At 46.3% G+C, this 22208-nt stretch overlaps 1 protein-coding gene across 11 annotated transcripts in view; it reads right to left on the reverse strand.

The window, feature by feature from the left end:
• The window catches only part of LOC147112361 (protein eyes shut homolog), a 2879641-nt gene that overhangs the window by 293230 nt on the left and 2564203 nt on the right, over positions 1–22208 (reverse strand). For all 11 annotated transcript variants that reach the window (XM_085996555.1, XM_085996552.1, XM_085996547.1 and 8 more), the window contains one exon: positions 6744–6868. In XM_085996555.1, coding sequence (XP_085852681.1) covers positions 6744–6868 — 125 coding nt within the window. The remainder of the gene's footprint in view (positions 1–6743; positions 6869–22208) is intronic.

Below are 22208 nucleotides of genomic sequence, written 5' to 3' on the forward strand. Positions count from 1 at the left end.
GATGTGAACCCACGGCTTTCTGACTGAGCCGCGCTCCGATCGTTTGAAGCTTTACATCAGAAACGCTAAGTCATTGGGGGCTAAATAGGATAGCACCCGAAATGGGTGTGGGTTAATCGTGCATTGCGTCCGTTGCTTCCGATGTAGGAAGCACGCAACCTTTGTGCTGCCTCCTGATTTAAATGTTTGGAGCGTGCAACCAACACTAAACACATTTTTGGGTGGCTGCACACCTTAGAGGGGGCACAAGTTTGTTTGAGGTTAGCACCACTTAAAGCTAGCCTGCACTAATTAAAGCTAGTCTGCACATCTTAAAGGGGAGATGCATTCTGGCTGGAGCAGGTGCTGGAGCACTTTGTGGAGAAGACTCTGAGCAGGAAGCAGACTGAATAATGGCACAACAGGGGAGATTGAATGCTCCAAGGTTCTCTGATGCTGCACTGGAGGCTTTGATAAAGGAGGTGGAAAGGAGGAGAGAGGTCCTCCATCCACAGGGGGCCAGGAGGCCCTTTAGACAAATTCTGTGAAGGCAGTGGGAGCAGATAGCCCTGGCGGTCAATGCCAGGAGTCAAGCCCCGAGGATCTCACAGCTTGCACACACTGTCAGCTATTCAACCTTGACAGGCACATCACTCGCTGACACACTTCCCTCTCTCTTGCAGACAAGTTGGTGCATAACCAGAGGCAGCAGGTGGCTCGCCTGCATACCCTTACCCCGATGGAGGAGATGGTGGTCGCCATCATTTAAGCAGCCATTGCTGACACCATGGCCAGCGGCGGGGTTGAAACCATCAAAGATAACGGTATCCTCATACGTAATCCTCCTTCTCACATCCCACCTCCCCCGCATCCCACAATGTGTAAGCATGCATCTTTTACTTTCCCCCTCCCCACACCACAACCCTACCCTTGCACCGTTCTCCTTTCAGTTAACCAAGAACTGCAACCTGGCCAGGCAGTGGTTGAACAGCAACAGCTGGAAGAGGAAGAAGGCAGTGATGGTGAAGACACAGCGCCATCACTCGATTTCACACTCACAGCCACCAGCTCAGGTACAGACACTGCGCATCATTTAGAGGATAGCTTAGAAGTGGGACCTGCATGTGATGAGACTCTGGGCATGGCTGGCCTGCAGCCAGGGCAGGGGACAAGGGTAGTGCAGGTACCAGCTCACTGGGGAGCAAGGTCGCACATGGGCTCTGCTTCAGAGGACTCAGATGAGCACCTTGATGGGGCGAGCTACAGAAGATGACTGATGCATATGCACAATGAAATGCTTGGTGCAGTGGCAGGCCTGCCAGAAAGCCTGCGTGCAATGTCAAGGAGCAGGGAGGAGTCCGGCACCAACTTGGCACAGGGCTTTGTGCAGAGCTTGGGTCCATCCTTTCCAGCATGAAAGTGGTGGCCAACTCCATTAGCACACTTGCAGACCCAGCCATGATGCAGCGTCTGATGGCTGATGTCTCAGCTTCCATTGCAGCACAGCAGAAGCCAGCCAACGTCTGGATGCTGCAGTGGAAGCTCAGACTTCTGTCATGCAAGGTCAGCTTGCTGCTTCACCAGCTTAAACTGCTGCCACCATGGCTGCGGTTACCAATATTCAAAGGGGCTTGCAGGGTTTCACAGCAGTCCAGCAATCTGTCCTCCAACAGATGGCTAGGATTGCTGAGGTGCCGCCCCGGGGGAGTGGCAGTGTCCTCTCTCAGAATGACAGCATTCGTCCTCCCATCCCTGCCACTCTGCCAGTGCCCTTGCTGTTGCTGTTGCCTGTCAGCCAGCCAGCCCAGACTGCTGCCGCCCATGCTGAGGTGGTGCAGTCCGAAGCTGTGCCGTCTAGGCCCAGAGCTACTCAAGGTCGTCCTCCAAGGTCATCTGCAGTCTCCCCCACTGAAAGTCAGCAGCCTTCCTCCAGCCATGCAGCAGCCACTGGGATAGCACTTCATAGGAGCACTAGGACAGGCAAAGACACATGCAAGATAGGCATTAAGGGAATGCACAAATATGATTTGTTGACGTTTGTATGCAATATGGCATGGCATGATTTATAAATTTGGTTTGGAATGTTTATTTTGAGTTGGCTTTTATTTTTGCATTGTGGCCAAGTGGACATAGTAACAGAGGGAAGGTAAGGTGTAGGACTGTTGGTGAATGTGAAATTGGGGTTGCGTTTACTGGTATCGCAGCTGGATGAGTCGGTCATGGACAGCCCGGCCAGAAAGGGGCTGCCTGGGTTCCCTCCTTCCTTCCGCTTCCTCCTCCTCCTATTCCTCCTCCTCTTCCTCTTCCTCCTTCTGAGCTGGTTGCCGTATAGCTGGTGGCAAGGGCTGTGCCCTCATGATGGCGAGGTTGTGCAGCATACAGCAGACCAACACGAATCTCGACACTCGCTCTGCTGAGTACTGCAGGGCTCCTCCAGAGTGGTCCAGGCAGGGAAATGTTGTTTCAGCACGCCAATGGCCTGCTTGATGATATTTTGTGTGGCAGCATGGCTTTCATTGTATGAATGCTGCCCACGTGTGTGCGTTCCACACCGGCGTCATAAGCCATGTTGCTAATGGATAACACTTGTTGCCCAGTAGCCACCCTCTGTTTTGTCGTGGTGGCTCAAATGCAGATGGGACAGCGGACTGCCACAGAATGAAGGCATCATGAGCCCTGTCAGGATACCTGGCATTCACCTGCATGATTGACTGAGTATGGTCGCACACCAGCTGGACATTGAGGGAGTGGAATCCCTTTCGCTTGTGGTAGATCTCAGAGTTTACATGCGGCACCTGCAAAGTGCCGTGCGTGCAGTCAATGGCACCCTGCACCATGGGGAAGCCTGCAATCCCAGCGAAGCCGTGTGCTCGTTCTGCCTGCTGCTCCCTGGCCAGAGAGAATGAAATGTGTTCAGCTCCCTTGGAATACAGAGCCTCAGTTACCTCCCTTATGCAACAGTGTACAGCAAACTGGCAGATGCTGCAAATATCTCCTGCTCCAGCCTGGAAGGAGCCCAACGCATAAAAGTTGATGGCCACCTAGAGGGACAAGGGCAGCAGGCGCATGGGAACACCACCACCTCCAAGTTCCCCTCCAAGTCACACACCATCCTGACTTGGAAGTATATCGCCGTTCCTTCATTGTCGCTGGGTCAAAATCCTGGAATTCTTTCCCTAACAGCATTGTGGGAGTACCTTCACCACATGGACTGCAGCGGTTCAAGAAGACAGCTCCCCACCACCTTCTCAAGAGCAATTAGGGATGGGCAATAAATGCCGGCCTTGCCAGCAACACACACATCCTGTGAACGAATAATTAAAAAAATACAAGTTCTTTCTTATTATGCTGAATCATTTTTAACTTCTGATCAGTTAGACTGCCTTAAGGACATTTGTTCCTTGTTGTGGAAGAGCTCACCTTATCTAATTTAGTTACTCTGATCGGCAAACTCCCAGTTATTGTCAAATTCTGGTAAAAATGGACACTAGGGTAAATCTTGAAAAGGCCCTGAGCTCCAGGATTGTCCTGGAGTCACCAGGAGTGGAAGATGAATCTCCGGGACACTGTTGCCCGCAACCCCAGAGAAATATGGGGCATTAAAAAAAACTGCGCATATTTTTTTCATTCTCTTTGCTCATTAGTGATAAAAATATTAGAGATTAAGAAAAAAGACGGATTGACTGGACGGGACGAGTGGAGGCAGGAGGTCATGTGACAAAACCGCCAGGAATACGTCCAACCAGAGTTGGCAACCCTACTCGGGCAAGGCTTCTCACCCCTGACGACAGGCAGTCAACCGAACAGTCCAAAATCACAAAGGCACTGCTCACAACCTTCTGTCCATTCATTTCAACGGACCGAACATGATGGGCAAGTGCGCCTGTGATTTTCCAATATATGCTGGTTGCATGCGAGCCCCTTTACAAGGGTGACATTGTACCCTTATCTTTAATGTTTAAGCAAGCACGTTATAGCGAATCAAATGACATGAAAAGTAATGGGGGGGGAAGGGGGTAGAAAAAAAACATTCAACCTGGAATATCAAAGCTCCAGCTTTCTATCTTCACTTGTACAAGATGCATGTCACATTACGTGAAATATAAAATAGCAGTATAATTGTTTTGAAAGTGGCCACATTGGGAGTCTTATCTTTACCAACCTCCATTACTACAAGTGTTCTATTATTGCAGGCATTTTTCTCAGTCCCAAAGGAACCTCTGATGTATTCATTCAAACAGCACAAACCTCAATGACATGAATTGATAGAGAACAACGCTGTCCTTGTTCAGTTGTAACGAGGATTGGCTGTACATATGTATATAGAATTTCTATATTACATTGATGGACTCAGATTGATAACTGGCACAAGGGACAACTGCTGTTGCATGCATAGAATTACAGAGAATTTACAGCAGAGAAACAGGCCATTCGGCCCAACTGTTCTATGCCGGTGTTTATGCTCCACACGAGCCTCCTCCCACCTTACTTCATCTACATAGCACCAATCTGCTACAAACCCTGCCTACTCATTCAACACATGGCCAATCAGCTAACTTCCCTGCCTAAACATCTAATATGTTGATGTCACTCACATTAACCATGTACGTATGACTCCTTTTATGTGTACACTGATGTGTGCACTGGCTGTAAGTTCATTATTGCTTCAAAGCTGATCGCTAAAGGCAGCACAATCTATGGAGGAGCCAGGACTCATGTGTCTAGCATCCCAGATTTTGTTGTTGTTCATTCACAGGGTATGGGCGTTGCTGGCAAGGCAGGCATTTATTGCCCACCCCTAATTGCCCTTGAAAAGGTGGTGGTGAGCCGCCTTCTTAAACCGCTGCAGTCCGTGTGCTGAAGGTACTCCCACAGTGCTGTTAGGGAGGGAGTTTCAGGTTTTTGACCCACGAAAATGAAAGGAACGGCAATATCTGACCAAGTTAGGATGGTGTGTGACTTGGAGGGGAACCATGCACCTGCTGCCCTTATCCTTCTAGTTGGTGGAGGTCGCAGGTTTGGGAGGTGCTGACGAAGAAGCAAGTTGTTGCAGTGAATCTTGTAGATGGTACACACTGCAGCCACAATGTGCCGGTGGTGGAGGGAGTGAATGTTTAAGGTGGTGGATGGGGTACCAATCAAGCGGGCTGCTTTCTCCTGGATGGTGTCGAGCTTCTTGAGTGTTGTTGGAGTTGCACTCATCCAGACAAGTGGAGAATATCTCCACTTGCACTCATCCAGGCAAGAGCGATAGCATATACCCCCTGAGTGTACCTTTATGTTTGGGGGCAATTTTAACCTTACCTGCCTGACTGAAACCGGGCGTGCGGGCAGTTTAAATCCCACCCAGGTTGTTTACCCGCCACAAAGCTGCCAGAAAAACCACCATTCCGAACTTTAACCTGCACCACTGAGCAGGTGGGAAGGACACCTGCCCAAAGCCAGTGGGGTCATAGAATCATACAGCACAGAAGAAGGCCATTCAGCCCATTGAGCCTAAGCTAGCTCTCTGAAAAGCTATCCAATTAGTCCCACTCCCCCTGCTCTTTCCCATAGCCCTGCCAATTTTTCCTAGCGACCCCTGACTTACCGCCAGACGCTATGTCCAACGGGGTCAGGGGGGCCTACCTGCGGCCGGGGCGGCACTATTTAAAGGCAAGGTGCCGGGCGGCCATTTTTGTCGCTGGCCGCCTGCCAGCACCTGCCTCCGCTGCCGTCCCCGGCCTCCTGACCCGCTCCCCCGTGGAGTGCCGGCTGCGCTCCGTGAGTCCGGCACTTCTCTTGAGTGCCGGGCTCTTTTGCCGGCACTCTGATCCCCGGTGGCCCAGCTGGGCCCCGGGTTGCACTGCGCAAGGCCCCTCCCCTTTAAGAAGGGGAGGAAGGCCTGCAACACTGCGGTGAGACGTGCCGCAGCACCGCGATATTCCCTCGCAGTGCCCAAAGAAGGAGGCGGGGTGCTTCCAGTATCACCCCGCTTCCCTCTTGGGGCGCTACCACTCAATTTCGGCTGCAGGGGCGCTAATTTTTCTGGGGTCCTAAAAGTAGCGCCCCGGTGAAGTTAGCACCCCAAAAGCGGTGCGACTCAATTTTTCCCTCTATATCCAATTCCCTTTTGAAAGTTATGATTGAATCTGCTTCCTGCACCCTTTCAGGCAGTGCGTTCCAGATCATAACAACTTGGTGTGTAAAGACATTTTTCCTCATTTCCCCCTTGGTTGTTTTGGCAATTATCTTAAATTTGTGTCCTCCGGTTACCGATTATCCTGCCAGTGGAAACAGTTTCTCCCTGTTTATTCTGTCAAAACCCCTCATAATTTTGAACACCTCTATTGAACCTCCCCATAATCTTCGCTGCTCTAAGGAGAACAATCCCAGCTTCACTTAATATATGTCCTTTACAAATTCATGTCGGATCTCAATTGTGTCATCAGGTGGCTTTCCTGCCAGGTGAAGTCAACTGGAAGAGGAACCAGGGTGAGAAGAGGTCCAAACAGATATTTTTACACACTTTCCTTGTACAGCCAGGAGGATCAGCAGTGCTTTTGCAGGACCTGCAATGAAAGCTTAGGCCACAGGTGGGTATTCGGCCGGCGGGATTTGAATGAAGCTCGGGAGTTAAAATAGCCCGGGCCTCATTTCTGGTGAAGCGAGTGAGATTCCAACTCACTACACTTGCCGTCTGCCCAAAACCTGTCCGGAGTAACCTACAAAAGTGTGCAAATTATTTCTTGAATGATTGTTAACAGATTCATTCGGGGGCTTACCTTGTGGACAGGTGCAAGAGTAGCCATTCACGTAGTCCTGGCAGAGACCATCATTGAGGCAAGGTCCAGATCTACATTCATCAATCTCTTTCTCACAAAACTGCCCAGAGAAACCTGAAAGACACCTGCATGGAAAGAACAAGACATCCTGAAAGTCACATCAAGAAGTTATTGTCCAAATATTGCACTGTACGGTGCACTGACAGTACGCTATAGAGGCTATAAGGGTTAAATTATAAGGACAGGCTTGTATTCCCTTGAAGATAGAAGATTAATCGGGTGATCTAATTGAGGTTTTTAAGATGATTAAATGATTTGATTGGGTAGATAGAGAGAAACTATTTCCTCTGGTGGGGGAGTCCAGAACAAGGGGGCATAATCTTAAAATTAGGGCTAGGCCGTTCAGGGGTGATGTTAGGAAGCACTTCTTCACACAAAGGGTCGTGAAAATCTGGAACTCTCGCCCCCAAAAAGCTGTTGTGGCTCGGGGTCAATTGAAAATTTCAAAACTGAGATTAATTGATTTTTGTTAGGCAAGGGTATTAAGTTTTACGGAACCAATGGAGTTAAGATACAGATCAGCCATGATCTAATTGCATGGTGGAACAGGCTCAAGGGGTTTAATGGCCTATTTCTGTTCCTATGTATTGGGCATGTGGCAATCCCCAGGAGATAATGGCCATACTATAGAGCTTTGGAAGATCTTTGTCATATTTTGTAAAACCTCTACAAAGAATTATCATTTCAAATGGCTGTTGTTCCCATCCCAAAGGCTTGCTTCTCAAGTAGGATCTGACTATAATTTCTGATGTGTGCCCCATTTCATGGTTCCTTGATTATCTGCCCAATCATCTGATGCTTTGGTTGGGTAGGTTGCTCTCATCAGACCAGCTGGGATTTATAAAGGGCCAGGAGGGTCGGAGCACCATAGGAAGAATCGCTCATTTGATTCAACACACTGAAATGCATCAGGTTCAAACTTGTATTATTTCCTTAGGTACTGGGAAAAAGCTTTCACCGGCTCTGAATTACATTTTGCCTTTGAAGTTCTGGAGAGAGTGAATTTGGGGTTTAGTTTCTGAAGTGGATTAGAGTTCTCTTGATGGATTCTGAAGCTCATGTTGTTGACAACAGTGACTTGTCCAGTAGCTTTTCCATCTGCTGCAGATAGACACAAGGATGTCCTTCTTTCTCCTTTTAATTGTGCTGCCTTTGTTGATTCTAGTGAAGGACTTAAAGGGCTTCAGGTGGCTGGCTCTGAAATAAAATCAATCTTACAACGCCCGAAGTTCCTTATTTTTGGTTGATGATTTTCAGAACCTTTGTGACCCTTCCTTTGGTTTCCAGCTGGTGTACATTAGAAGGATACAGTCAGGAAAAGTGTTATCAAAGCAAACTACCTCACTCTATTAACTTAGAAATCTAAGCCTTTATACCTGTGAAGAGCAATGACAACGTAAGGTCAGGTCACCCGCTGGGCTATACTGGTCCGAACAAGTGGCAAATCTGGTCAGAAAAGCTGATGGAAAAGCAGGAGCCTTTAAGGAGGTTTGGCACTACTTGTTACTCTTCCATGCTGCACAGAGTCAACTCTTACCCAGTGGTGGAATGGAATTACCCCGTTTTTCACTGAAAATCCAATACCTGCTCTTTGTCTAAGTCAAAAGCCATTTAAGAAAGGATTATATTGTACTGAGTTGCATCATATATTCCCTAAATATTATAAAGAGAGAAACCTCTGTGATTCCTTGAGTGCTAACTGTAGCTCAGTTGATAGCAATCTTGCCTCTGAGTCAGAAGGTTGTGGCTTCAAGCCTCAATCCAGCGACATGACCCCAATATCTAGGCTGATGCTTCAGTGATGCTGACTGAGGGAGTACTGCATTGTCAGAAGTGTTGCCTTTCAGATGAAATGTTAAACTGAGGCCCTGTCTGCCCTCTCAGGTGGGTGTAAAAGATCTCATAGCACTATTTCAAAGAAGAACAGGGGAGTTCTCCCCAGTGTCCTGGACAATGTTTATCCTTCAACCAACATCTAAAAAAACCCAGATTATTTTGGCATTTATTTCATTGCTCTTTATGGGAGCTTACTGTGCACACATTGGCTGCTGCATTTCCTACATTAAAACAGTGACTACACTTCAAAAGTAGTTTTTTGGCTGTAAAGCCCTTTGGGACATCCTAAGGTTGTGAAAGTTGTTAAATAAATGCAGGTTCGTTCTTTCTTTCCTAATTTCACCCAGTTATCCCTTGTACAGGTAGACTATCCTTTATCCGAAAACCTTGGGACCAGCTGAGTTTCGGTTTTCGGAATTTTTCGGATTTCAGAAGGTATTGGGAAATTTGTCGGGGGTGGGGGTCGGCGGGGGGTCGGGGTCGGCGGGGGGGTCGGCGGGGGGTCGGGGTCGGTGGGGGGCCGGGGTCGGCGGGGGGTCAGGGATGGGGGTCGGCGGGGGGTCGGGGTCGGCGGGGGGTGGGGGTCGGCGGGGGGGTCGGGGGGGGAGAAAAGAATATCGGACGGGCCGCGGTTCGGGTCAGGTCAGGGGGGAGAAAAGAATATCGGACGGGTCGGGGGTCGGGTCGGGTCGGGTGGGGGGTGGAGAAAAGAATATCGGACGGGCCGCTGGATTGTTGGGTTCACTCTCCCGGTACCTCCTTTACACTGCCCGGCTCGGCCTGCAATCTCCTACCCAGAAGGGAACTCTGTGACCCTCTGCCCTGCTCAGCGTAAGTCGTGCGCCACTCTGGTCATGTCGTGCGCACGACTTACGCTGAACGAAAAAACTTTCGGTTTTTAGAGGTTTTCGGAAGTTCGGCTAAAGGATAGTCTACCTGTATTATGATCGGGAAACAAAGGGGCTTTTTTGTTAGATTTAATAGGGAGAAACGGTTTCCACTGGCAGGAGGGTCGATAACCAGAGGACACAGATTTAAGGTAATTGTCAAAAGAAAACAGAGGGGAGATGAGGAGAAATGTTATTATGCAGTGAGTTGTTATGATCTGGAATGCACTGCCTGAAAGGGTGGTGGAGGCAAATTCAATAATAACTTTCAAAAGGAAATTGGATAAATACTATGGGGAAAGAGCAGGGGGAGTGGGACTAATTCGATAGTTCTTAAAGAGCTGACACAAGCACGATGGGCTGAATGGTCTCCTTCTGAGCTCTATGATTCAATGTTTGAAGATAACTTCAAAATTACAGTTTTAATGCAGGCGTCTTTTTTCTTAAATTACATCCATGCACCCAGACTGCTGATATGAACTCCCATCTGTACCAGGAGCACTGAGCATGGAATTAATGCACAGGCACATTTATTTTTGGTCTTCCAAGTCTTTTGCCCTGTTCTCTTCAAGCTGCTGGTTCATATCCTGGCTGATGTTCCAATGGTGCCCACATGCAGGTGGTCATTCATCATAGGCGAATCTAGACACTTACAAGGCATAGGTGAGAATGAAAGCCGTATGTTTTAACAGAACAGGAATAACCAAGCACACACTTTGTAGGTAGGGCACTCCTTATTATAGTATGTGGGAGAGTGCAATATTCCCCGTGTCACACCATCGCAAACCAAAATCCTAAAGGGACATGGTTCCTAACGGCATATGTGCTTCTGGCAAAGATCTACACGGGGGTATTGCTATCCTGAGAAGCATGAAGCATATCTAGAAAGATGTATTGTTTTTTGGAATAATCTCTGAAGTTAACACCTTCTTGATACTGTTCTAGGGCAGTAAGCATTTAGAGGGTGAATCCGATTCTCTCCTGACTTGGTATCCACATCCATGCACTTTCCTGCAGGGATCACTGGATAGAAAGTGGAAGGGAGAACTCAGATGGATTTATTTACCCTCTCCAGTCCAAAGCACGGACACCATTGCAGCACTCCAAGCGCATCTTTGGCTGAGGTTAGTATAGAGTGGGGATTGAATACAATAGCTTCCTAGCTTGAATGGCTCAGTACTATACAGGGAAGAGAATGTACTCACTGAGTCATGTAGTTTGAATTATTGGAAGCAACTGGATAGCAAGAACAACTCGGAGATTGTTAACTGCTGAAAAAGGAAGGAAGGGAGGTAGGGAGGGAGGGAGGGAGGAAGGAAGGAAGGAAGGAAGGAAGGAAGGAAGGAAGGAAGGAAAAGAGGGAAAAAAAGAAAGAACTTACATTTATATAGCATCTTTCATGACCTCAGGACGTCTCAAAGTGCTTTACAGCTAATGAAGTAATTTGAAGTGTAGTCACTGTTGTAATGTAGGAAACATGGCAGCCAATTTGCACACAGCATGGTCCAACAAACATTTTTTTTGGTAATATTGATTGAAGGATAAATACCGACCAGGACAAGGGTAGCAGGCATATGCCAACACCATCACCTGCAAGTTTCCCTCCAAGTTACACACCATCCTGATTTGGAAGTATATCGCCGTTCCTTCATCGTCGCTGGGTCAAAATCCTGGAACTCCCTCCGTAACAGCACTGTGGGAGTACCTTCACCACAACGACTGCAGAGGTTCAAGAAGGCGACTCACCACCACCTTCTCATGGGGAATTAGGGATGGGCAATAAATGCTGGCCTTGCCAGCGACGCCAACATTCCATGAACAAATTTTTTAAAAAGGACACCGGGGAAAACTCCTCTGCTCTTCTTCCAATAGTGCCACGGGATCGTTTATGTCCACCCGAGAGGGCAGACGGGGCCTCGATTTAACATCTCATCAGAAACACAGCACCTCCGACAGTGCAGCACCCCCACAGTACTGCACTGAAAAACTTGTAAAACATATGAGGAATGAAAAAAGCCTGGCATATAGGAGAATGGCGAGCAAGTCTGAGTATTGAAATCTGCTTAACAAAATAAATATGGCCTCTCTACAAAAGCATATTGATGTGCCTCAATAAATCCGAGACTCGATGTTAGCGAAACAAAACAAGGCTTTTATTGACTTAGAAGGTAACACACAGAGGAGAATGTATCTTCCATCCAGAGGTCTGCCGTACTGGATGTGCTGCAGGCTGGGCCAGCTTACATAGGAGCCAGGTATGGGCGGAGCCCTACACACAGTACAATACAATGGAAATGAAACTGAAACCAACCACAGTCACAGGCAGAGAAATACTGATGAGTGATGAATGGAATATTTCATCACACATATGATCTACTGAGAGAACTTTCTTTAAAATTAATGGTTATTGACATTTAAAGCATTTGATTTTTAGGGCCTGAGTACCTTAAGGAATGATTTAAATGGCAGTTTCTAATATTCATTTTATGACCCAAAAATTATATTTCTGATGACTAACATGTAATTTATAATATCTTTCACCTCTGGATAATTGAGGCTCTGTATCAGTTATAAATCAAGGTGAAAATCCTTTATTTGTACAGCCACCATTAATTACTGAAAACCATTTGAATATTCTTGGATCCTAAAGGCAATTTCTATTTACCTTAATCACATTTCTTGGCCAAATATGCATTTTATTTTTCCGCCTCTTGAATATAAATCTAGTTTACTGTCTGTTTTTTTACTGTGTCAGGCTCATTTGCTCAAATTTATATTTGGACAGCTATACATTATTGAAGAGGTGCAAGGAGACACAGGCTAAATGTCACTGAAGGGTTGAAATATGGCTTCGTCGCTGGATATATATGGCAAACAGTTTTGCTTTAATCATCAGCCAGCACAAGGTGTCCTGACATTAGGGATGTACATTTTAACATTTAACTCCCCTTCTGATTGCGCCTCTATTATCCCAGTGCCCATTCTTCAGCAGAACTGCGACAGATACTTTACCTTGGTAAATTAAAAAAAAATTGAAATATCGATCAGCTTGATTTTTATATCAACGTTTACAGAATTTCCAGGCAGTTCCTTATATCCTTCACAGTCAGCGGATATAAATATAGAGCAGAGGAAATGTTAAACTATCGCATTTCTGATTGCATCAGGTAACAAGCCCCATTAATACAGTCGGTTGATTTTTATTATAAAGATAGATATATTTGTAACAGAATGAGAGAGGCTTTTGGGCACTCTGTATCCACTATAGAGGTACAGCTTAAATAAATTGTATAGAATGTCAGAATGAATAAGGAAAGGCGGTGTAGCTTTAAGAAATCTTTAAAGGCAATTAAGGTCAATCAGGAATGATTCCTAACCTGGACGGATAAAAGACAGGGAAATGGTTCTGTTGGAGAGAGGTGAGTGAGTGAGTGAGTGAGTGAGTGAGTGAGTGAGTGAGTGAGTGAGTGAGTGAGTGAGTGAGTGGAAAGTAAAAAGTAAAAAGTAATCCTTGGTACAGTCTTGGTTTTTCTCTCAGCATTTAAAGACTCAACCGTTGTGGGAGACTAAACCTCACTTGTTTTGAACATTAAGCTCTAGTCTGCATGTCTAATTGACCACTGCATCCTGGACCTGTTTCAGCATGCTACAATATTCATAGCGGTAGAGTTTCCGCTCAGTTGCGCCGAAATCGGCGTAACTGCCGCAAAAGATCTCGGAATTTTAAGCGCAAATTATGTTCAGCGCAACTTGAGTTTCAGTGATCTTTTGCGCTAGTTTTTAAAAAAATCGCGCTAGAAGCTGGCCCCACCCACAAAACTGGCCACGCCCCCAGGAGGGAGGATGGGAGGGAGGGAGGAAGCCAGTCATGTGACTTTTGAATTGTTTCTTTGGAATTTCCCAGCAATGCAAACGAATAATCAAATCAGGGAAGAGGGACTTCAGTGATGTGGCGAGACCGGAGAAGCTGGGATTGTTCTCCTGAGAACAGAGAAGATTAAGCAGAGATTTAATAGAGGTGTTCAAAATTATGAAGGGGCTTTGATTGAGTAAATAGGGAGAAACTGTTTCCACTGGCAGGAGGGTCGTAAACCATAGGATTTCAAGTAATTGTAAAAAGAACCAGAGGGGAGATGAGGATAATTTTTTTACGCAGTGAGTTGTTATGATCTGGAATGCACGGCCTAAGAGGGTGGTGGAAGCAGGTTTAATAGTAGCTTTCAAAAGGCAAAATGACTAAGTACTTGAAGGGGAAGAAAATTGCAGGGCTACGGGGAAAGAGCAGGGGAGTGGGACTAATTTGTCTCCTTCAAAGAGCTGGCACAGGCACAATGGGCTGAATGGCCTCCTTTTGTGCTGTATGAGTCTATGAATAAGGTTTGCGGGCCAGCAGACCTCACAAGGAAAAAGCTCGCCAAAATAGCCGGCATTACCAAAGTAAAATGACACGTCAACTTCGTGTCACCATTCATGAAGAGGATTTATCAGATCCAGAGGTTTTATCGCTTGCTGTGTGTGCGTGGGTTGTTAATGGGTGAGTGACAGTGCAGTTAGTAGAACAAAGGAGAGCAAATGTCATTACAGACCATCGATGTGTTTCTCTGATGGAAAGAGCAAAGTTTCCTTCAAGCAAAACAGCACCAACAGAAATTTAGGTTCTGATATTTACCTAGGCGCGTGTTCGGAGCGGGAGGGTGGGGCAGCAGAGGGGAAATGTGGAGTTATGGACAGGAAACCCAGAGGTAAATTTCTTTCTCCAGGTTTCCCACCCAACAGCCAGCCTGATTGACATGCTGCCTGTCTGTCGGGTGGGATAGCCTGCAGCTGAAGGACGCAGCGGAGGAGCAGGTAGGTCTAGTGGTGGAGGTGGTGGGGGGGGCGGGACTGCAGAGATTGTGGGGGAGTAGAGATTGCGGGGGGATAGAGCGTGGTCAGGGCTTGGCCCAAACCCACCCATTTTGGGGGTTAAAATGACCCCCTCAATGTCACACAAATGAGATTGGGTATGATTCAACACAGGCCGGATGCTGCCCAGTATCCTACCCCCAATGAGCCTTATTCACCTGCATAGAATGTACAGCACAGAAACAGGCCATTCGGCCCAACTCGTCTATGCCGGTGTTTATGCTCCACACGAGCCTCTTCCCACCCCTCTTCATCTCACCCTATCAGCATAACCTTCTATTCCTTTCTCCCATGAACTTATCTAGCATCCACTTAAATGCTATTCACCTCAACTACTCCTTATGGTAGCGCGTTCCACATTCTAACCACTCTCCTGAGTAAAGAATGTTACCTGGCCATTCTATGATGGAGCGTCATAGCCGAGCCTGAGTCAATCCTCACTTCCAGCAGAGGTCGCTGGATAACGGTCAGGAGCGGGAAACCCCTTTCCCTCTCCAACTTGAAGGTGCTGAGGCCAATTGGAGCACCACAACCATTGCCCCAGCAGATCACAGCTAATTCACCACCGCCTGGGAGCATGTCAAGGACCATCCTATTCTGTGCTACTCACTGGAAAAATTCAGCCAAGCCATCAGAGAAGCCTGAAGGAAGCATTTAGTAGAGATCCTATATGTTTGCTTCAATGCGGGGTACCCATTGTCTAGCACTGCTTCTTGTCCCTATACAGGCATGTTGGAATGCTTCACCGTTCGAACTTCAACATCTGTTGTGCAATATCCAAATGATGCAGAAACTCTGTGCCAATCAAGCATTTCCCAAACCCGCGACCTCTACCACCTAGAAGGACCAGGGCAGCAGGCACATGGGAACACCATCACCTCCAAGTTCCCCTCCAAGTCACATACCATCCTGACTTGGAAATATATCGCCGTTCCTTCATCGTCGCTGGGCCAGAATCCTGGAACTCCCTCCCTAACAGCACTGTGAGAGTATCATCACCACACGGACTGCAGTAGTTCAAGGCACCGGCTCACCACCACCTATTTAAGGGCAATTAGGGATGCGCAATAAAAGTTGACCTTGTTAGCGACACCTACATCCCATGAACAAATATTTAAAAAATTACAGGGAAAAAAGTGTTTTCCAGAGAATGATACTTTCTCTAAATGATGAACTCATATTGCCTAACCTTGATCCATCTGTGGGGCCAGTTTTAGCTTTCAAATGTCCTGCACTAATTTTGCATCAGCCTTGGCTCATGTGTCAATCTTGGTTCAGTAGATAGCCCTTTCACTTCTGAGTCAGAAGGTCATGGGTTCTAAGTCCCATTACAGGACTTGAGCACATAATCTAGGCTGATACTCCAGTGCATTACTGAGGGAGTGCTGCATTGTCGGAAGTGCTATTTTTTTAGATGTGGTGCTAAACCAAGGCGTTATCTTCCCTCCCAGGTAGGCATAAAGATTCCAAGGCGCTATTTGAAACAGTGGAGTTGCCTGAGCCAATATTTAGCCCTCACCCAACACCACCAAAACAGGTTATCTGGGCCTAGAAATTTGGTGGAGGCCCAAACAGGGCGCCAAGCTCGCCTGGGCGCCGGAATTACCGCTGCGATCGGAGCAGTTGCGACCGCCGGAAATTCAGCTTGAGCGCCCCAAGAGGGACACGGGGCGCTGCTCGAGGCGCCCCGCAACCCTCTTGGGGCGCTGAAACTGAATATCGCAGCGCAACGTGCCGCAGCACCACACGCTGCAGCACGGTGCGCTGCGGTACTGCAGGCCTTCCTCCCCTTCTTAAGGGGGAGGGGCCTGCACCAGCGTGATGACCGATCGCGAGTGCCGGCAAAAGAGCCCGGCACTGAGGAGAAGTGCCGGGCTCTCGGGACACAGCCGGCACTGCCTTGGGGGGGGGGGGGTATCAGGAGGCCGGGGACGGAGGTGCAGGCAGGCGGCCACCGAAAAAATGGCCGCCCCGCACCTCCACCTTAATTTGCGCCACTACCGCCACAGGTAGGCCCCGTGAACCGGGCGCGATTTTCAATCGGCGTTACAGAGGCGGTCGCTGCCAAATATCGCGATCGGGGCGGTAGTGGGGCGCTGCGCACACCGATGACGTCATCAGTGGCGGCGCAGCACTACAGGCTAACGCCGCCATTAGCGCCCTGCTAAATATCGCGGGAGGCGCGGCCAGTGGTGCTAAAGCCACTGAGTGCCCTCTGTAGGCGCTAACTGGTGGCGCAGCCCACCGAATTTCTAGGCCCTGGTCTTTTATCCCCTTGTTGTTTGTGGGACCTTGCTGTGCTTCCTTATAACTACAACAGTGACTACACTTCAGAAGTACTTCATTGGCTGTAAAGCTCTTTGCAACTGATTCATGACATGCTTCTACAGAAGTGCCAGGCTGGATTAATCAATTTACTGGGGAATAATTCTCCAGCGATTATTTTTCTAAGTAAGCCTGTTAATTCACTGTGTGCAGATAAGTTAGCGGATTGATTGACTGATTGACTGCGTCAAGGCAGAAGAGTGGCCACACTTTTGCTAGGCAGTGCGGTGATAGGCTGACAAGGAAGCTCCCTTTTTCCTCATAGACTGAGTCGCTTGTCACTGTGAATTTACTGGCACCACTTAAAATAGTAAATCTGTAACGTACAAATACTTTGCTGAGCCTCCTTGCCCCTTATCAGCAAGAATATGTATATATTTTTCTCAGTTATTGATTTTTTTCCAAGGGGTGAATGCCTCCATATTTCTCAGCTGGGATTCTTTATCTCCCTCCCAGTGAAATGCATCATTCGTATACAGTGCTATTTGTTCGCTGTGAACTATCTGTTAAATGTATCACCAATATATCAGCAACCAAACTGCAGTGCAATAACTCCAGCAGCTCACCATGAAATGCTAAATTCATGACATATCAGGCAATTTTTTTGTGTCTAATGTTGACCTCATCAGGTTAATGGTTGTTTGCAGTAGTCACATCCTGGATTTCTGTCCAACTTAAGCCAGCTAAATAGCTGCAGGCAGCTCTGGGACTATTTACAAGTCCACCTAAATCTTCTAAAAATTATGATGTGTGTTAGAAGGAAATAATAATGAGAGATCTCACAACTACAATAATGGCAACTCTTCCGGGGAGGCAAAGCTTGAATAATGCAATGGGGCCTAGTCAGCATTAAATATATTCTGACCTACACTCTATCCATCATATAAGCTAGATATATGATTACAAGCCAATTACAGTTATTAGCTGATATACGACATTGGATCTAAACTCTGGGTGGCTATTGTTCAATTAGCACATACAGATGCTGGATCAGGGTCACATGAAAGAGAACAATGGATCGCTAAAAAATAACTTGCAGGATGTGCCTATTTTATGTGGCGAGGTGCATAGCCTTCCCTAGGTGTCAGCCGTGGCTTCGTTGGTATCACTCTTGCCTCTGATTCAAAGGGTCGTGGGTTCAAGTCCCACTCCAGAGACTTGAGCACATAATCTAGGCTGACGCTCCAGTGCAGTGCTGAGGGAGTGCTGCACTGTTGGAGGTGCCATCTTTTTGGATGAGATATTAACCGGTGGCCCTGTCTGCCCTCTCAGGTGGACATAAATGATGCCACCGCACTATTTTGAAGAAGAGCAGGGAAGTTCTCCCCAGTATCCTGACCCACATTTATCACTTGGATTTTCAGTATTGAAAGAGGTATAGAAGATTAATTAATGGTATGGAGAAGGTAAGTATAGGAAAATTACTTCAAACTAAAGTACAAGAGCGAGGCAATGGAAGGTTCAAGCTAGTACAAGGCAAAGTTATGATTGCTATAAGGAGGTTAATCTTCACATAAAGAGTGATTGGTATGTAGTATGGACTTCCAGATAGAGTAATGAAGGAGAAAGACCTGGAATCTGATAGCTCAATTTTTTGTTAGCGCTACATTCCCATTTTGCTGTGCTATTCTAATTAATATTTTTAATGCCAAAGAAAGGACTGAACTATCGGGAGTAGTCTGTGACCTTTCATATGAAACTTTGTCAAATGCCTTTTGGAGGACTAAGTACACCATGCTGGAGGGTTTTCTACTGTCCCCTTGGGATGTCACACCTCAAAGAAGTCAAGTAAATGCGTTAGGCAGGATCTCCCCCTTCTAATGCTATTGTGATTGTTGTGTACCAGGTTATTAGTGTACAGGTCCTGATTTATTCTTGATCATCTCCCCTGTGCTCGCTGATCTAAGGTCCGGCAATGCCTGGATTTTAACTTTCTCATGCTTGTTTTCAAATCCATGCACTCGCCCCTCCCTATCTCTGTAACTTCCTCTAGCCCTACAACCCTCCGCATTCTCTATGCTCCTCCAATTCTAGCCTTTTGCGCATCTCCGATTTTCTTCGCTCCACCATTGCCCCCCCAAATCTCCCCTCCCCGCCTCTCTCTCCTCCTTTAAGACGCTCCTTAAAACCTACATCTTTGACCAAGCTTTTGGTCACCTGTCCTAATATCTCCTTGTGGCTCGGTCTCAAATTCTGTTCGATAACGTCCTTGTGAAGCGCCTTGACACATTTTACTACATTAAAGGTGCTACAGTATATAAATGCAAGTTGTTTTTGTTGTTGATGATCGGTTCCATCAAAATTTATTTAGCTTTAAAATAAAAGCTAATAATGTCATCTAACTAAAAACATGGCTTTAATATGGGAAGCTATCATTACACGGCAAGTGAAAGTGTTATCAAAATAATATTTTTCTTCTTGATTTTTACAAGAAAACACAGCATAATTGCAAAAGCAACCTTGATTTGTTCATCCCATCCTTGACAATGAATTACTACGGCAGATTAATTTACCACCTCACCCTATGGCTTCACTACTTAATTAGATCAGGAGCCATTTATTGTGTTGTGTGCTGTGGGATACACAAGACATTACTGTGTGAACGTCCTTTGTATGCGATGGTTTTGAAATATTCGTCTACGTCCTTTAAATGAAGATAAAATGTACAATAAACACCTCCAACCAGAAATCATAATCAAGAATGTAGCAAGAGGATAAAGAACTCATGAGTTTCAACTTGTTATCTGTTTTATTTTCAGAACCTGAAATAAATAAAAGATTTAACGTACTGGTACAATCAGAAAAGACCAAAGAAGCTCTGCTGATAGCAGACCAGCTATTCATCAGATTTATAATACCTTCTCTCGAGCATGGTGATTTAGTCATTCACCTCATGTGTAGGTGCGGGGGAAGGGAAGAGTGTTCCTCTCTGCTATTTGAAGTGAATGCGGGGACACAAGTATAAATGGAACTGAATGGAGAAGGAAGGAAATGTAGATAAACATTCCAAGGCATTTTACAGAGGAGCCAATGTGCAAGAGTTGGGCCTCTGAGGAAGGGTCCACAGAGGTGACCGGAAGCTTGGCTGTGGAGACATGTTTTGGACAAGTCTTTGGTTGAGGGATAAATATTGGCCAGAACACTGGGGAGAACTCCCTTGATCTTCCTAAAAACCATTCCATGAGATCCGTCGCCACTCCTAGTACTGCAGGTTTAGGTGGGTGCGGGGCCTACGCTGGGCCTAGCAGGTGAGCTCTGGCCGCTCATCCTTGCCGTCGGCTGCATCAGAGTCGCATCAGAGTCGGGATTTTCTTCAGAAAATTACCGCTCGGAGCGGACACTCGCCATAACTCGGCCTGGGGTCCCGCCAGGGCCGCGCGCTTCTAACCATCCTGCCTACCAATGCTTTATTGTTCGCGGGAGCAGAGAGAACAGGTGTTTGTACTCTCTGTATAATCATGCCTCACTCTGGGACCAGTACCTGGTAGAAATATTAAAGTGTGGTAGAGTGGGACACAAAGGTGAGTCTCCTGAGACAGGAACAAATTAAAAGCACCTTACAAGTTAGCCATCCCAGAATGGCTGGCGGCTATAACATATATATATTTCGCAGTTGTGAGTATTATCTTGAAGTGTTGCTTATTCAGCAATTGAATAAAATGCTTTGTAATCTTGATACCAGTTTCTGTGGTTGCTGGTTCTGCTCAGAGTCAGAATGAGTAATAAGGTTAATTCCCCTAAACAGAGGGAGAAATAATACAAGCGAGATTCGCACCTTGCATGATGGATAACTACACTGTCAGATGTGGTGCTGACACCAAGAAGGCCCCAAATGAATTCTTGGGTTTGAACCCCAGAGATCTCCTGATAAACAACAATACAAATTTAAAAACTGATTTTTATATAGCTACGTTTTTCTGTTTACTTTCATGAATCATTACTGGTAAAATTACAATGTAAAGCAATTCTAGCATCTAAAATGCAGAATGAAGATTACACAGAGTCAACAGCACAGAAACAGGCCATTCGGCCCAACAGATCCATGCTAGTGTTTATGCTCCACATGAGCCTCCTCCCACCCTACTTCATCTAACCCTATCAGCACAACCTTCTATTCCTTTCTCCCTCATGTACTTATTTAGCTTCCCCTTAAATGCATCTATGCTATTCGTCTCAACTACTCCCTGTGGTAGCAAGTTCCACAATCTCACCACTCTCTGGGTAAAGAAGTATCTCCTGAATTCCCTATTGGATTTATTAGTGACTATCTTATATTTATGGCCCCTAGTTTTGGACCGCCCCCCACAAGTGGAAACATCTTCTCTACATCTACCCTATCAAACCCCTTCATAATTGTAAAGCCATCAGGCCACCCCCTCAGCTTTCTCATTTCTCAAGAAAAGAGCCCTAGCCTGTTCAGTCGTTCCTGATAGTTATAACCTCTCAGTTCTGGTATCATCTTTGTAAAAAAAAAAATTAAGATGCAATGCTCCTTTAAAGTCTGTTGGAATTATTTGAATAAAACATTGGTGTGATAGCTTGATGCTACCACAATAAAGTTACGGTTGATTAATCACTGAATGGCTCCATTGTATCAAGTGACCTTCATTTTTATTAATATGTACTCAGCACCGGGTACAATAAGTAAAAGTCAGGAAATTAGCAAGAGCTTTCTGTGTGAGGGATAATGACCTTTTAGTTACATTAATAGATTTTTATTCGTCACAGATTCATAATAACTTACTTTACAAGAAAGAACTTTCATCATTTTGAGTTTGCTAAATGGGGTATCATTGCTTTTTCTTACATTTGGCTTTCTTTTCTCTTTAGCTCACGATTTTCTCTGCCGCTTCATCTCCCCTCTCTTCTTCCCCTGAAGGCACTCACTCCATGCAAGGTTACAGTTCCAGAAGTGCCAGTGAGCTGCAGGATCTAGACTCAAGTGACCATTACTCACATGAACCTTGGAAGACTCCATGACTGAGGGGTGCGGGGGAGGGGTGATCCTTTCCTCACATGGTATCCATAGGAACAGGAGTAGGTCATTCAGCCCCTCGGGCCTGCTGCATCATTCAATTAGATCATGGCTGATCTGTATCTCAACTCCATTTACCCACCTTTGCTCCATATTCTTTGACATCCTTATCTAACAATAATCTATCAGTCTCAGTCTGGAAAGCTCCAATTGTCCCCTAGCATCTACAGCCTTTTGGTATATTTCCACTACCCTTTGTGTGAATCAGTGCTTCCTGATTTTGCTCCTGAACTAAATTTTAATTTTAAGATTGTGTTGTAGGAATTAACGAATTCCAACGAATAACAGAGATCAACACAAGAGAACAATTAAACAGGTTTTTACTCAACGGAGATGCCACAAGGACAGCCTGGGCAGCCCCGTGGTTTGCGAGGTGACGTCATCGCGTTTGCCCGCGTTTTCCCGCGCTCTTAAAGG

This window comes from Somniosus microcephalus, chromosome 9 (assembly GCF_052327205.1).
Source record: "Somniosus microcephalus isolate GS21.2 chromosome 9, FLI_Smic_1.0, whole genome shotgun sequence".
NCBI lineage: Eukaryota > Metazoa > Chordata > Chondrichthyes > Squaliformes > Somniosidae > Somniosus > Somniosus microcephalus.